The 16,991-nt window shown below is 37.4% G+C and overlaps 1 protein-coding gene and 1 long non-coding RNA gene across 4 annotated transcripts in view; both read right to left on the reverse strand.

Annotated features, from left to right (window-relative positions):
* Positions 1-16,991, reverse strand: part of LOC120434237 (immunoglobulin lambda-1 light chain-like) — a 31,842-nt gene that overhangs the window by 11,891 nt on the left and 2,960 nt on the right. Inside the window, exons 3-4 of one of the 3 annotated variants that reach the window (XM_039601922.1) lie at positions 2,161-2,223; positions 1,120-1,607 (exon numbers count right to left, since the gene is read on the reverse strand). In XM_039601922.1, the coding sequence (XP_039457856.1) occupies positions 1,463-1,607; positions 2,161-2,223 (208 nt within the window). In that variant the 3' untranslated portion in view covers positions 1,120-1,462. Of the gene's footprint in view, positions 1-1,119; positions 2,029-2,160; positions 2,224-16,991 lie in introns of those variants that run through there. The other 2 variants (XM_039601920.1, XR_005609008.1) reach the window with 2 other exon arrangements.
* LOC120434239 lies at positions 12,349-13,341 on the reverse strand. The gene is made up of 2 exons (XR_005609011.1): positions 13,165-13,341; positions 12,349-13,072 (listed from the first exon to the last, which is right to left on the reverse strand). It is a non-coding gene; the product is annotated as an uncharacterized LOC120434239 (long non-coding RNA).

The raw sequence follows: 16,991 nt of genomic DNA on the forward strand, positions 1-16,991 counted from the left end.
ACAGCGTGTTGTGATACGTGCTACCTTGTAAATTAGTTATTTACCTCAGAGGCAATTTTTAGTTCATGTTTGTTTTCATGACTCGTTGTCGTCACACCAAACCTCCTGTAATAAACTTCACTTAATTCTTCGCCATCGAGCGTCTGAGTTTTGTCTGCGTCTGAGTCCACTCCTCCATGACAACATCTGTTTCATATTTTGTCTTTTTCACTTCATAGGAAATAATCAGATAATTCATATTTTATTTACCCTGACATAAAACACAAAGTTGTGTGGAGAAAATCTCATCAGGAAAATATATTTTATATCTAAATTTAAGATTTTAAAACAACAAATTCCTTAAAAGCATCACTAGAGTTCAATGAATTTACAATTTACATATATATTTTAAATATTTACAAAAAATCACTGATTTAAATCTTAATATTAATATCAACAGAATTTATAGTACAGTGTGGGTGAACTTAATAAATATTCAGCACTGGTTAAATCATCAAATTGATGAATGTTCTTCGTTTGAGTTTGTTTGTCTGTGCTAGTCTTAATTATAATTATGATTTTATTTCAATTTTTTAACTTAATTTTATTATTTGTATAAATTGTACTAGTGTGAATAATTAAGCGGATTAATCAATGACACATTTTGATTACAAATTTTACATATTTATAATCATTAGGAAAGGCTGGAAAAATGCTCAATATCTGTCTGAACTGATGGTGTTTTGTGAAATTGTTTTTACAAGTGTTGTTTTAATTTATCATTTTTTCAGTGTTTTAAATCATAATGGTTCAACTTGACTTCTGTGGGATTTAATGTTTAGACTTCATCTTATATTTGTCTTTTGTGATCGTACTAAACATCAACTCTGTAACAGCTCTGAGTTCAGTTTGTTTCTCTCACATACATGAACACAGATGCTTCCTGAATAACTTGAAGCAGAGTTCATGCTTGTAACTGTCATTGTGTTATTAAAGTGAAAAGCCACAACTAACGGTGTGGAGGCTGCAGAGCAGAAACCCACACAGCCCGTCTGCTGCAGGAGAGCAAGTTTGGATACAGTCAGTTTGTGCTTCACTCACACGGGTTGTTGTTTATCACACAATGAAAGTAGAATCAAATTCTTCATCTTGAAATCTTTATTATTCACACTTACAAACACAACTACACTGTTTGACATTTGAAAATCAACCAAAAACAAATCAAAGAGAAAACTTGTGATAAAAATATACCTGATGATTTTTGTTACTACAATAAAAGTCACAATAAGTACAAAAATAATTCTAACTCAGAGTAACAATACATGTAAAAATGTATTTATTTCAGATGATCTTCTAACTATTGAAGAAAAAGCCAAAATAAGCACAACACATCATAACTAACATTTGTGATACTGATCAAAGTGATGAATGAGATGAATTGATGAGATTTGATGGTGAGAAAAGGCGAGCAGAAAACAGTCAGTCAGCATGTGTGCAGTTGGTGGACGCTCCCTTGTTTGTGAGGATCATCAGCAGAGAGAGTCCACAGCAGTACACCAGACTCTTCACTATCAGCACTGTGTACAGCAGGCAGAGCAGCTTCACCCTGCACTGAGACTGGAAGGACACTGAAGGACAGACAGACACAAAGAGACAGACAGACAGTCGGGTTATTCCTCTCAGATCAAGGAGAAAAAGTCCAAATAGAAACAGTCACAGCTTCTTCTTCAAGTGGATGAATTGATGTAGTGTTTGTGTCCACTTGGGGCAGAAGAACTCCACAAGCAGCTAACAAACTGATCTCTGACATATTATGGTCTGTCTGCTGTTTGGTGCTGAGCAGCTAGTGTACAGTGGCTTTATCAGAGCTTGTTGGATGAAGATTTGATCAATTAGTGACACTTTAAGTCCCTAAACTTGTTCCCTCATTGGACATTGGAGCTGTCCATGCAGAGAGGCAGCAGGTGATCTTACAGTCAGCTGGCTGCAGAGCTGGCAGGTCTGCTGGCTCTCTCTCTGGAGGACAGGAGGCTGCTGGAGCTGGAACCTCTGAAACAGAAAAGGAGTCAAATGTTTGGAGCTGCAGTGAGAAATGTCAGTCCTCTGCTCCTCTGCTCTCTTTGACAGCATCTCCACATGAAGCTGAATCACTGCTGAACACAGTCACCAAGCCTTCATTACCTTGTTGTGTTTGGGCCTCCACTGTGCCCCCCCTCGTGCTTCACCCAGCAGCTGTATTTATATGTGTCAGAATCACTCCCATCAACCATCCTGATGGCAATGGTGCGTCCCGACTCTCTGAGCTCCAGCTGCTCTCCCTCAGCAGGGGCAGCTCCTCCGCTTCTCCGCCGTTCTTCTTCTGTCTTTTCCAGGAGAACTGGACCAGAGGAGGAAACATGGCTGAGGCCACACACAGCAGGGAGCTGTTCCCCTCCAGGTGGGCTCTGGATGCTGCTGGGTACACGCTCACCACGGGCTTCACTACCTGCTCATCTGAAGTTTGACAGCAGCAACAAGCAGCACAGACACACATTCACACAGTCAGCAGCAGCTTCCAGCACTGCACTGCATTCAGTCTGATCCTGGAAACTACATGGACTCTGATCACTAAACTACTCATCAATACAGCACAAAGTTCACTACATACACTGGATTCAGCTTCATATCAAACACAGGCATCACCTCATGTCATCATGGCTCACATGTGGAACACTCAGCATGTTTATAAAGTCAAATTAATTTCAGTTTAATTTGTCATGTGTTTGCTTTTTATTGTTTTATAGAAATTTAATTCAGTCCAATTTTAAAATATATACATTTGTCTTTATACAAGTGAAAATGTATTTTCCATATTAGTCCTTAGACATGAGTTCTAACAGAGATACTCTTCTGTCCCAAAATAAATTCATCTTTTTTCATATTGTTTTGTACTGTTAATAAAATTATTTCACAAAATTCAATTCAGCAGATAAAATTTCCATTCTTCTTGTCTTTGATATATTTTACCATAATGACCATATTTGTCTTTCAGAATTATTTATTCTTAAATATTTTTGTGCAAAAATTGGAAAAGTAATGCAGTGATTATTTTAAGTTATGTTTTTATTCACATAAAAAACTGTAGCAATCATTTTAAACACTAAAACTGAAAATGTGAATAAAATGTTTTCAATAATATGAGATATACTTCATGATATTTTTAGTCATAAAATGCTAATTATTTGACAAAGTATATTTAATAAATATTTGTATGGAAAAGTATTTTGGAAAATTTAAGTATTATTAACTTTTTATTGTCACGTACAAATCCACACACACGACTTAATCTCAGAAATAAATATCGGAGTTTAAATATGTCATATTCATCCTAAATTTATATGTCATATCATTTCTGAGTTTTCTAATCAGTATCTGATTTTATCATTTGTTTTACCAGAAGACACTTTTTGAAGTTGCTATAGTGTTTGATTATTGAAAAATATTTGTTCCTCAACATAAAGCAAATATCTCCTGACACCATATTTGTTAATTTATATTAATTTAATTTTAACATCAAATATAATCTTGTCTTTAAAAACCAGCAGATGGTGCAGAATTACTGAGATGATCAAATCCTAAATATTTGTAACATCACTAATATTTGCAGAAATAAAGAATAACTTTAGTTGTTCGGTGAGATTTCAACATGTTTTCAGAGATTATTGAGCTTTTCTTATGTAACAATGGCTGCAGATGAATTCTCTACTAATGATGAAAAACTAACATGTAAAGCCTGAAGCAGCAGAAACTGACTTTAAACACATTTTCAGCTTCTACAATAAAACAACTGAAGGAAAATAAATGTTTGTTCTTACCTGTTACAGACAGTTTAGTTCCAGAGCCAAAGATGAGGTAGTAGTAGCTCCTTCCTGCCACTCTCACAGTGAGACAGACTGCTACAAAAACCTTTTACTGTTGAATGTGTCAGCTGAGGTGAATGAGTCCAAATGAGGAAGCAGGATCATATTTCAGCTCCATGATGTGTTTCTCTAATGTTCATATCAACATGACTGTCTCTTCTTCTCTTTTCTTTTAGCCACACTAGCAGCACGGCTCTGATGTTAATGTCAGTCTGTTGGTCAGTCCACTACTTTAGTCCACATGAAAATAGAAAATCACTATATAAGCACCAGTCCATTTATCCCATCAATGATACCACCACTACAATGAAACATGCTGCTGATAGTATCATGGTTTGGCCCATCTGGCTCACTATCATTAATCACACAATCAATTTTGAATTATAGCAGCAAATTGTAAAGAAAACTATCAGAACATCTGTCTGTGAACTGAATCTCAGGAGAAAGTGGGCCATGCAGCACCACAATGACACAAACCAGTCAAGTTTTTTTCTTTGTTTCAAATAATGATGAAAGAAAAATAATCCATTGAATCCAGCGAGTGATGTGATGAGTCTCTGATGTCTTTCTGATGTGGTTTTGTTGCGTCCTTCAAACCACACCTGGTGTATTTTAGAAGTGAAACATGTTGGTCTGCACAGGCTCTTCTATTTTCAACACTGACAGGATTTCCTTTGCTGTTTCTTCTGTCCTGCACATTTTCCTCTGTTTTGTGCAGCTTGATGGAGCTTCTGTAAAAAATAGAGCCAGAGTTATTTTTAGTGGTGCGGAGCAAAGAGATGCTTCAGGGATGCTTCTGAAATGTGCTGTGGCATGTCTGCTGGAATCATCAGTGTTGTATTGAGTGGCCTCAATCAGCTCCAGCAGCCTCGTAGGAACACAAAGCGCCCATCCTGCTGTTAAAAATAGAGCTTTGGAACAACCAAGTCCAACAGAGTCCAACAAAAATGGTGTGAAAGAGCTGGAAGCGAGTAGTTCATGTGAGAAAATCCAACATGTCAGAATTAAAGCTTCTCTGTGTCAAAAATGGAGTCAAATTCTTCCAAACTGATGTGCTGGACTGATTATCAGTTACTGCAGGTGCTCCAGCCGAGGAGGAGCAGGAACCACCAGATAGAAAACAGATGAAGAAAGACAGATGGTGGGTAGGCAGCGGAGGATCTGAGATGAAATGTAATGGAAAATTGTGTTTTCCTATAACCAGTGATGTGTGCTTGTTCAGCACCATGGATAGGTTACATCAGGTTACCCTGTGTAGAGCTTCATCCTCTCATGCTTCAGTGCTCAGAGATCAATCTGATCAGTTGTTGGCAGACACACAAAGAACATGACAGGATCAACAGTCTGTTAAAACAGCAATGATACCAGGAGGTAACAGTTTTAGCAGTTGTTATACAAAGTGTTATCGATTTCATTCTGACTGTAAGGTTTATGCCAATAAGTACCAGAACTTGTTTTAACCTTACTGTAGTTCCTGGACATAACATTATGCATTATATGATGAACTCAGCAAAAAAAACCCAATAAAAACATCAAACACTGCTACCACCAACTTGTATGGGGGGCAGATCAAAATATCAAGAAGCTTATTCAGTGCTTTTGAACACAGAAAAGGAAAAAATATCCTCATTCAAATGCGTTATAATATAAATATATTATTTCATGGCACTATTACATGTAAATGGATCTTTAACAAAGGTGTCACATACTCTTGGTTTCATTTAAAGTACTGATGGACCGGTCCGATACAGACCTAAATTACTGGATCGGATATCGGAGAGAAATAAAAAATGTAATCCGATCCATTAAATATCATGAAAGTACCTCACAAAACTTGCGATATGGCATAACCGATAGGGATGGGTATCAAATCCCGGTTCTTGTTGAGAACCGGTTCCCACTGTTTCAATTCCTTGGAATCGTTTGCCATTCTTGCAAACGATTCCCTTATCGATTCCAGTCGCCCCGAATGACGTCACCACGTTGCGGAGCGTCATTTACCTGGCAGGAAACATGGCGCCTAGGCGGCCCAAACGCTCAAAAGTTTGTTTATACTTTACGAGAACGGATGACAACAGGGAACTTGCAATACTTGCAAAGTAGATATTTCATTTAAGGGAGGAAGCACAACGAATATGCAAAAGCATTTGCTCACAAAACGCGATGACCTTAAATGAATGTCGTGTTTTTAATTCTGCTCCGGACTCGTGAATCTCAACCCAGCAGCAGCGGTAACGTTTGCACGTCCTCTCCCGTTAATGCGGCAGGTAAATAATCAACTAACAGTGCATATTATGTTAGCGCGATCTGCTTTATTACAAAACCTGCCATTAATGTGGGCTGCATTTAGGTGACCATGATGAGACAGACAGAGTCTGACTGGCAGTTGTCGCTGCAGTCTACCGGTAGCGTCTCCTTTCAGGCCAGGATGTCACCGAGCCGTTACTAAGTTTGTGGTCAAAGGCTTGCACCCATTTGCACAGCAGATGCCCCCGATTTTTGGCAAGTAAATGTGTTTAATTGTAGGCAGGGACATTACTGGATATTCTTGTGTAATTGCTACAGAATGATTTATGTTATACTTTGCTATTGCTACAGAAGAATATTTATTTTATTGTTTTACATTTACATTTTTTTTTCCCGGGGACCCTGTGACACCACTTTGAAGAGCCGTAGGCTGGATCTCTTAAGATCTCACTGTTGGCTTTGTAAGGCCATGTTACTCCTACATTTCTATCTTGTTCAAAGAGAAGATATAAAACAGTTCTAAGCTAATCGACCTTAGTGTTCTCCTTTTTTAAAAAAAGAACCAATAAGAGAATCGATAAAGAATCAAATTGTTAAACAGAATCGAAAATGGAATCGGAATCGTGAAAATCTTATCAATACCCATCCCTAGCGAGGCTCCTGACTATGGTACCCATAATGCTCCGACAATCCATCAAGTGGTGGGGGTTCATAGCTTAGCAAAGTCGTACTGAAACATTTGACAGATTTTCGAGCGCTGTGTACATAAAATCATTTCGAGGTCAGTAAACACAACCAGAATTCATACATAAGGGGCACTGTCGATTTTCAGAAAAATCAAAGGATTGATTTTAAGTGTGCCGTATTTTCCAAACAACACGGTAAGTCCTCTGACAGTGGACTTATCTCTGTGCTTGTCCTGCTAGACCTTAGTGCTGCATTCGATGCTCTTGACCATAATATACTATTAGAGAGATTGGAACGCGCTGTAGGTATTACAGGTACTGTGCTGCAGTGGTTTAAATCAGATCTATCTAATAGACTCCAGTTTGTACATGTAAATGGAGAGTCCTCTTCACACACTGAGGTTAGTTATGGAGTTCCACAGGGTTCAGTGCTAGGACCAATTCTGTTTACATTATACATGCTTTCCTTAGTACTTAAAATACTTATCCAATTACTGTGTCTGAAAATTAACTTATTTACTCAATAAGTAATTTAATTAAATACTTTTTCCCCATAAACCTTGAGTGGCCAAACAATAGAAATTAAACTCTTTAAATAATTTTTTTTTAAAGATGTAGACTCTACAGTACGCAGCGGTAGCATCTCTTCCACTACGTAGCCTGCAACCATTTTTTAAGCTCACCTTCAGACGCTTTCTGTGCTGCTGAAGTAAAATCACGTTTTGCTGTTTAGCAGGAGTTGCTGCGGTGTTATTCATGGATGATGAACAAGAATCACTCAGAAGTGTTCGTTTATGCTCTGTGTCAGGCGCTTCAGTAGATTACTCGTGCTATTAACAGCAGCCGATAATTTTTTCTCCCCAGGACATAGCTTACATATTACTGTAATGTTCTTGTCTGCTTGTTTCAGAAAAGTGAAGAGATGGGAATATGTTCATGTCATAAAACAGGCCCTCGCTTCAGCCGAGTCCGACATCTTCCGCTGTAGAATACGACTATGCAGCAAACTAGCGCGAAATGACGTGCAGCTGCACTACAGCCATGTTAAAGCGGCAGAGTTTACTTCTACGTTTAGAAGATAAATTATTGAAATTAAATAATGATTTTCAGCGAGTTTAATTATTTTCCAATGTAACTAAAGTACATTGTAAGTAACTGTAATTAAAATACCTAAAAATGAACAGTAATCAGTTACTCTACTTTTTCAGTGGAAAAGGAATTTGATAACAGTAACGCGTTACACCCAACACTGAACACAATACACACATCCTTCTCAAACCTTTTAGCAAATGTTGAATATACAGCTTTGAATTTGCAGGAAATTTTTCTCATTTAACTGCTGGAACATCTCCAGTGTCTTCATGTTATCCTTTAGGTTGCTCCTGCTGTTTACTGTTTAAGTGAGCCAAAATAAGAAAAAAGACATTTATATTATTCATCAATAAATGATCATCGTCAGCTGTTATTTGAGTAAAATCGCAAAAGTTAAGGTGGAAAAAGTTTTACATTTTTCAAACTTAGATGTGGACCTGATGATTAAATAAAGATAAATCTGATGGAAAGTGATTTCTGACAGCAGTAAATAAAAATCTCCCTGAGTTCAGTATGTTTGTGACTCTGAGATGGAGGTGAAATCTGTGAACCTGGGCTGTGGTTTACTGCTCTCTTCCTGTCACAAACACTGCACTGTAAAAACGATAACTAGTAATTGTTCATTTGAGTAAAGTTTTCAAATTAAACTGACTTAGAAATAAAACTTTCCATTTACAACCTAAAATTGCTTGTCTGCCCAACAAATTTCTTCCATTGTTGTCCTAACTAAGATTTTCTAGCAAGCCTAACAAAGATTATCAACTTTTGAGTAGATTTTTTGAGTTGAGTTGGGAACCAGTGGGAAACCCCGTAGGTGACTGGCACATGTGGTCTGAATAAGTTTGAACTAGACCAAACGAGCCTGAGCAGACTGTGTGATAGTGGTTTGTCAACTTGTTCTGAACTGAGTTGGATGAAAATTAAAATTTTTCGACCATTACGGATTTTACCTGGTCTGAAGTTGGAGTGTATTATTTGACCATTTTTGGGACAGGTGCGGGAGCTGCTGGCCATTTGCACTAGCAGGTAAGCTAAGGACATCTGTTATTAGGATTTTCTACAAGCGTTAGGCTGCATCCTCCTGAGGACCCAGGAGGGTGGAACGAGTAAAGCACTGAAAAAAAACCAAACAATAACATATTTAAGTCATCTAAGGGACTTATATATCATGTTTAAGCTAGCGAAGGACCGCACGGGGGGTTGAAAATGATATGCCAGGAGTTCGCTGTTCTCGCTGCTCTAGCGAGCCTTGAATCCCCAGCTAGCTATCGAAGCTGGTGGTAGCAGACGTCTCCGAAAACGTAGAAGCATTTTTGCAAAAATGTGTTGTCTTAATAAACTGAGCAGATATTTGACATTTACACAGCTACATTATCGCCTGAAAATATCTTAAAAGTTTATTTTGTGACCCAGAAAGAGTAATAAGAGTAATATTAAAACTAAGTGACTGCCGCCATTGTTTGAAACTAGAATCGGCTGGGCCGCGCTATGAATTCTGGCATAGGGTGGGCCACGAAGGGTACACCTGACCCATCCTTCAAAGCTGTGGAAAGTATTGTATTGTTTTGAGAGCCTTTTTGTTGGTGGAGTATTGATTTTATGTACAATTCCACGGGTAGACGCGATCTGTACGGTCCGACTTTGCACATGCGCAGTAAGGATCGTGGAGTCCGATCAGTAACTTTTTTTTCTCGTTTTTTTTTCTACATTATATTGAAATGTTTCATTATTGCAAACATTTTCTCTCAGGCGGAGAGAGGTCGTGGAGTGTCAGCCTATGGTATCTGAGGTCCAGGAGAGATGACCTGCGCTGTTTTCCTCTGAGGAGGTAAGACTGTCCTAATTTATTTACAATTTAATTATTATTCAAATTGGCCATTATTTATACTTATATTGAAGTAGTACGGTATTTGCTGGGGTAATGCATTGGCCAACTTTATTATCTTGTGCTACCACTCCAGTCAAGACCCTTGCCAGTGTTATATTGAAATCCTTACCCTGAACATTTCTGCCAGTACAAGAGTCCCCATGCTAAATCGAAATTGTGAAACAGAAAGGCAATCTCATAATTTTGACTTAGCATGTATTTTCTTTTTTTTTTTTGTGCTAGAAATAGGACTTCTATAGTCTGAGATTGTTAGGGAAAGAATACTAAGGCAGGTCACAGAATCTGATTGGTCACAGATTTTGGTGCAACTTAGAACATAATGTGTATTTTTATCTTGATACTGGGTTTTGTGGGGGGTGTTTCTATTCCTATGCAAAAGACGTATTCATGAGAGATTTTTGAAGTAGGTTTTGCTGTTGATAACACAGTCAGGCATATAACATGGTGCAGACTGTCCAAGACAGCTACCCAGGAATTTTCTGTGCTGAATAAATGACAATATTTTGGTGAATGTATTGTTTAGATATCTGAAAAATTTAATCAGATCACAAGCAAAGACCTCCTGGGGACCTTCAATGCAAACCTTGACAAATTTGTGCCTGGCCTGCTGAAACTCTACTGGTCTAAGAAGGGAGTTCTTTGTGAGGAGATGGAAGACCTCCTGGATAAACTTGATGAACAGGTGAGTGAAGTGCTCCTTTATCTGACATTTTTAGAAGAGAGTATACTTTTCTCTTAACAGAAACTGAAAAAGATGTTAGCTTTAAACAAAACACATCAGTGGACATGTCAGTAAAAATGAATGTTATCAATCATTGCTTTGTTCTTATTTGGCAGTATTTTATTTAATTTGTAAAAAGAAAGTAAAATTGTTAACATGGTGTTGGTGTTGTTTTCTTTTTTGGGGGGGGGGTTCTTTTTGCCTGTTGCTGGGTCTGACCTGTGCTTTACTTTCATTACTATGAGATTGATTTTGCATTGTGTATAGTACACCATGTTACTTCACTAACTGAAATTCTTGTTTTCCACTGAATACTCTTTAGACATCCAACACTGTGTCCAACGGGCACTGAGAGTCCTGCCCTTTTTCCTCAAGGGAAGATGCAACAGAGGTTTTCCTGAAGTGCTTAGTAAGTACAAAAAAGTAATGCAAGTAAAACTAATTGCTATGAGATGTTTTTAAAGGATGAGTTAATCCAAAATGGAAATGTACACTTCCTCAGTGCAGTCCAGATAATCTTATAGTGGGGATTGCAGTTGTCATAACTCTCTCCTTTTTTTCTGCTGAGCAACTGCTGGGCATTGTTGGTGGTTGTTCCATAGCAGAAAATATTTTTGTACACTCACAAGGTGGCATTAATTAAAGGAAAATAAGCTTTTTCTTCTTAAAACCTCCATGAGTCAAACGACCAGCATGGTTTAGAGGTTAAAGTTAAAATCTTTAGAAATTTGTTTTGTCTTTAGTTTTTCTTAGCTTTCAATAATTCATATTTTACTTTTCTTCAGGACACTGACATTTTGGAACCAGTGTTGAACGGTGCATCAGTTGCCATCCTCACCATCCTACAAGATGACGATGCTGATACGTCTGTGCGAGAACATGCAGTTGTGTTGGAAGGGGACATTGTGCTACATAACATTCCAGATCTCTCTACTGCCCTGGCACACCTCTTTGGCCTTCTGTATGCCCTCAACATTGATTATCCAAAGCAGATGAGTTTTACCTTTGAAGCAATTCAGGCCATCTTATTTTGACCTGGTCGGACAATATGAAGGCGAAGTGGATAAATCATTATTCGAAATGTAAATTTTAGTCAGATGAATCTGTATTGTTGAGAATATATGGTGAAAATTTGTCTTGTAGTATTGTAAAAAACTGTGTTAGTTTCCTCTTCATTGATGGTAACATTTCTAATAACTTTTAACTTCCATAGTTCATCATAGTAAGCCTGTGTAAAATGTCAATGTCTGGGTACATAGGCAACCGTTTGTGGCACTACCTTATTTAATGTGCAATAGTTATGTTCAGCTTTTACAAGACGTTCAGGGTGTGTGGGGGTGAATTATTAAGTTGCTGGACTCTTTTCTTTTTTGGTTCTGGACTCTGGAATTTTAACGTCTCTGCTGGGGTGCTCAAAGCACCCAAAAGAAACTGGCAACACGTTTTTGTTTGTTTGTTATTTCTTTTCTTTCTTTCTTTCTCTTTGTTTTTTTTTAACAGAAATTCACCCTACTACCCATGACATTCTGAAATGTACTGAAAAGACTGTTGAACAAAATAAATAAGCTTTTAGATAACATTGAATTGTGCTTTGTTTTATTCTATATCATTTATTAAGTGTTTTTTCAAGTATAATAACAGCATACATTTTCCTTTGTTTATATAGGTAAATTTTCAACTCACTGGAGTAAGAATTGTATGATTACTCAACAAGAATATCTGTGTTTGGTGAAGGCAGAAATACATGGCATTGAAACCAGAATTTCTTCGTTAGACTTCCAGGATTATCCTAATTAGGTGAACAAGAAGATCCAAGTTGGCAGAACTTGTAAATCAAAAGTCAAAGTCAAAGTCAACTTTATTTGTCAATTCTGCCATATGTACAGGACATACAGAGAATAGAAATTCCGTTACTCTCAAACCCTAGAAGAAGTAGCAATGAACATTTAAATATAAGAGAGAGATTAAAAATGCAAGTAAAATAATTAAAAAGTAAAATTTGAATAAATACAGTACAAGCTATACAATATACAATATACAATATACAATATTCAGGTAACGGTAACGGTAATCTTAGTTAAGTCAACAAAAGTTGGCAAAAGTTGAGAAAACTCAAAAATCTCTTGCATCATGTTGCCTTGAAATTTTACGTTTTCTCAACATTTTCTTTTTTACAGTGTGTTTGACATCTGTTCATCTGTTGGTTTTTGTTCAGGCTGCAGGGATCATTTCTCACTGTGAGTATCAAGCTTAACACAGGAGCAGTAGTAGGTGGCTGAATGATTGAGTTTAACTTTCTTAATCTCTAAATCCCAGCCTTTCCCTTTTTTCACAGATGAGAAATCATCTTTTTCGTAGCCTGATGGGACTTGACCATTATCTTTGTGAAAAACAAAAATAAATTTGAAAGTTTCATTTTCTTTCTTCTGATACCAGGGAAGATAGTCGCTACCATCACACTGTTCAGTCCCTCCACAGCTGAAGGAGACACTTTCTCCAACTCTCCTGGTCAATGTTAAATCGTCCTGAATCAGCTGTTCTGCTGCCATGGTAACCAGTGCTGTAGAGACACAGACAGACAGATGAAGGTTAGTGTGACAGTGTTTGTTACAGGTTGACTTTGTTGGCTCCTGATTGGCTGGAAACACTCACCTGAACACAGACAGCACAGAGCAGCAGCTGGGAGGAAAAGCATTTTGTGCAGTGGTGTTTCCTCTGGTGAACCTGGGGAGAAGTGGCGCTCTGATGCAGCTGAGGCCAAACAAGGACGAGCTGTGAGATCAGACGAGGGCCACGTGGTTTCTAACAGGTCCTCAAAGCTCCCATCAGCCCCTGCAGCCCACAGATAAGACTGCTGCTGCTGATTGACAGCTCAGCTGAAGCTGCTGTGTGGTTTCATCGTCTTCATTTCAATCTGACAGCAGATCCAAAAATCTGGGTCACATGATGCAGAAACACTCAAACACATTCATGTTCCCACAAACACATTCAGGCTGCTGTGAATTTAGTAACACACACTGTTATCTGTTGTTTAACATTCGTGATGAAAACACTAAATATAACAAAACTATGAATAAAAATTCAAATGTAAACATTATGCTGTAAAAACATTTAAAAGTAAAAAACACATTGTAAATAAAACAGATTAAAAAAAGAAGATTTAACAATATTTACAGTGAAATCTTATTTTAAAACAAACACATGTGGTTCGGTTGTGTGTTTAAAATATGTGCACACTGTGGTTTTTCCCACATCTTCTAATGTGTTTTGTTCCAAGTTGGTTTCAGACTGAAGGATTCATTAAACCCTTTTTAAGAATCATTCAAAATGATGATCATCAATGATAATATCTATAAACAGTAATAAAAACAGGGCTGTGTTTTACGTCAGCTTCAGCTTCAGCTTCATTTATTTGTACCCATGGTTAGATTTCATTTGCAGTAGGCAGTCATCCACCTTTACATACACATTTACACAACAGTACAAAAGTACTTTTTGATTCATGAAAGAGAAATAAGACAAATGTTGCCTTTGTATCATCTCTGATATAGAAGGTATCATTTGAAGATGTGAGTGAAGGACACCAATATTTTGATCTGGTGTTGTTCTACATTTTCGGACTAAAAGACAGAAGGAAGAAAGTGAAAGTGACTGTGCGAGGGGTTGAAGTCATGAAGTCAAGTGGAGGCCGCTGACTGCTGTTACTTTCTGCTGTACAGGTTAAACAGGGACTCACAGTCAGCCTGCTAGAACATTTGGATGAAGAGAAAAAGGAGGAAAAAGACTTTGAGGGAAAAATCCAATAAGATCAGCATGTTTTGAATGTGGGAATACAACAGTTTCCTCCACCATGACACACACTGGAGCCTCTTTTGCTCACAGCTTCACTGTTTGTCTCAAAGTTCAGTTTGGAGGCCAAAATTGTTCCAACACATTTGTAAGTTTGCACTAATTTCACTGTGTGAGCCTTAATGGATGTAATCAAAGAATCAGTCAGTGAAATATGAAGCTGTGCTGGAAGTTTGGAGGAGAAAAGTGTCTCAGTGAGTTTAATGAGGTGAACACATGAATACAGAGCACTGACTGACACGTACAGACTCCTTTAATGAGTCGCACACATTTTGGGACTTCATTAAATGTCAAAATGACACCTAACAACACACAACAAGCTGCGACCACATTATTGTGTGTTTGCTGTTTGTGTGCTTTGTTTCCTGTTATGATAGCAGGCATACAGCCATGTTCTCAATGTCTCAGCTATCATTGATTATTTCTGCTTTTCCTCTTCTATTAGGCACTTCAACTCAATGAATGACACACAGAAAGATTTCATGACTGTGTTCTTCAAAATAAGGAGAATATGTTATCTGCATCTGAATGACTCATGTTGCCTTGTTTCTACTTTGTTTGCATATTTCTGCTTTTTGGAAACGATTTTCTGAATCATTCAGTAGTTTTGGAATAATAATGACATTTAGCAACACTTCAAAATGATTCTCCAACATTTGCTGTTCAGACTTGATCTGTTCTTACGTGTGTGATATCCAGAATGAAAAACTCAGCTCAGCTAATAAAATGGGAGCTGAGCAGACTGCAGGGGCTTCATGGTCTCTCCTTTGATTCCATTAAAGTTCATTTGTCAGCTCTGAGTTGAGGATTTGAGCTGTTTCTCTCACAGGTGAAGAACACAGATCCTTCCTGGAATCATTCTTGAAGCAGAGTTCATGCTTGTAACTGTCATTGTGTTATTAAAGTGAAAAGCCACAGCTAACGGTGTGGAGGCTGCAGAGCAGAAACCCACACAGCCCGTCTGCTGCAGGAGAGCAAGTTTGGATACAGTCAGTTTGTGCTTCACTCACACGGGTTGTTGTTTATCACACAATGAAAGTAGAATCAAATTCTTCATCTTGAAATCTTTATTATTCACACTTACAAACACAACTACACTGTTATTGCTGTTTGTTGGACTTTGAATGCATTTCAATCACGTTTCTGCACAGCTGAATGATTCTGCTGTAAAAACTGAGTCAACATGTTGCCTTTGTGTTACTTTTGTTTCATCTGCACATTTTCAACACTCATTTTCAAATTTCATTTTTTACAGTGAGACATGTTAAATGTTCTAATATTTTTGGAACATCCATAAAAAGACAGTAATGTTTAGTATTTGTATCAGTGATCATTTACTAACAGGGATTAGAAGAGAGAGACCGAATGTTTAATAATCCACATTTAACTCTTTCACTCTTTGGTGCAGTTGAGATGCTGTGTTGTTCTTTCATTGTCAATTTTCATGTTTAAATTGCCATGTTTTGGGGGATTCGCCAAATTTGGGCATTTTTTTTAGAAATGAGAGCTGCTCCATCCAAAGTGGGATGGATGTGGTCTCTGCTAACAAGAACTGGTTTCTCCCAGAAAGTTTCCCAGTTATCTCTGAAGCCCACATGACTTTTTGGACACTTTGGTTCCTGCTGGTCTGATTGTGGAGGCCCAGAGAAAACTAAAGTCTGACATTGTTTTGGTAAAGTTACACACGACTCAATATTAATTTCAGTGACCTCCTATTGATGCAGCTTAGTGTCATTACTGCTGCTGTAACAACTCAAAGAAGAGACGCTCATGACATCGACTCCACACTGCTTTTCTGTCCGTGTGTGCTGATGTAACAGTCACCATTGTTAAATTTGCATGTTGAATAAAGTTTAAACAAATATACATTAAAAAAATGTGATCTCTGTTTCATGTTTTGTCAGTTTCCCTTCATAGTAAATAATCAGATAAGTCATAATTTATTACCTTAACAAACAACACAAAGTTGTATGAAATAAATCTCGTCAGTAAAAAATATCTGGGACAGAATTTTATATTTACCTTGAAGATATTAAAATTACTAACTGTAAAAAAATTACCAAAGTTCAGTTTAGTTATAATTGATATTTGTTTAAAAAAGAAGACGACTGATTAAAACCTTAATATTAATAGAATTTATAGGAGACGTGTGGGTGAACAATAAATATTAAACACTGGTTAAATCATCAAATTGCTAAATGAGGCTTCTTCAACTCTCTGTGAATGGTACTCATGACAATTGATCACTGGTTTTTGATCAGTTTTGGTCAGTGGTTGTTGATCAATGGTCATGAGAATTGTCATAATTAAGATTTAAGAACTGACCTCCCAGCCCGTTGTTCCTTCATTGTGCAAATGTACTGTTTATAAGATTGGGGAAACCTGCAGTCAGCTGAGACTGAAGAAGTCACTTGGATGAGTGATGAAAAGTTTCTCCCACAAAACGCTACGTCCAGATGAACAGAATCAACTTTTGGGAATTTAATGAATCGATATCTCTCTATTCAAGCTAAAATCAATTTGAATAGGAAAATCTTTTTTTTTTAAACACATCTATGAAACTATCCCACATAACTATCCCTATCACTTCAGATCATTATCCCTTCAGATGGACACTGATTATACTCAGT

Source organism: Oreochromis aureus, linkage group 18 (genome assembly GCF_013358895.1).
Source record: "Oreochromis aureus strain Israel breed Guangdong linkage group 18, ZZ_aureus, whole genome shotgun sequence".
NCBI classification, from domain to species: domain Eukaryota; kingdom Metazoa; phylum Chordata; class Actinopteri; order Cichliformes; family Cichlidae; genus Oreochromis; species Oreochromis aureus.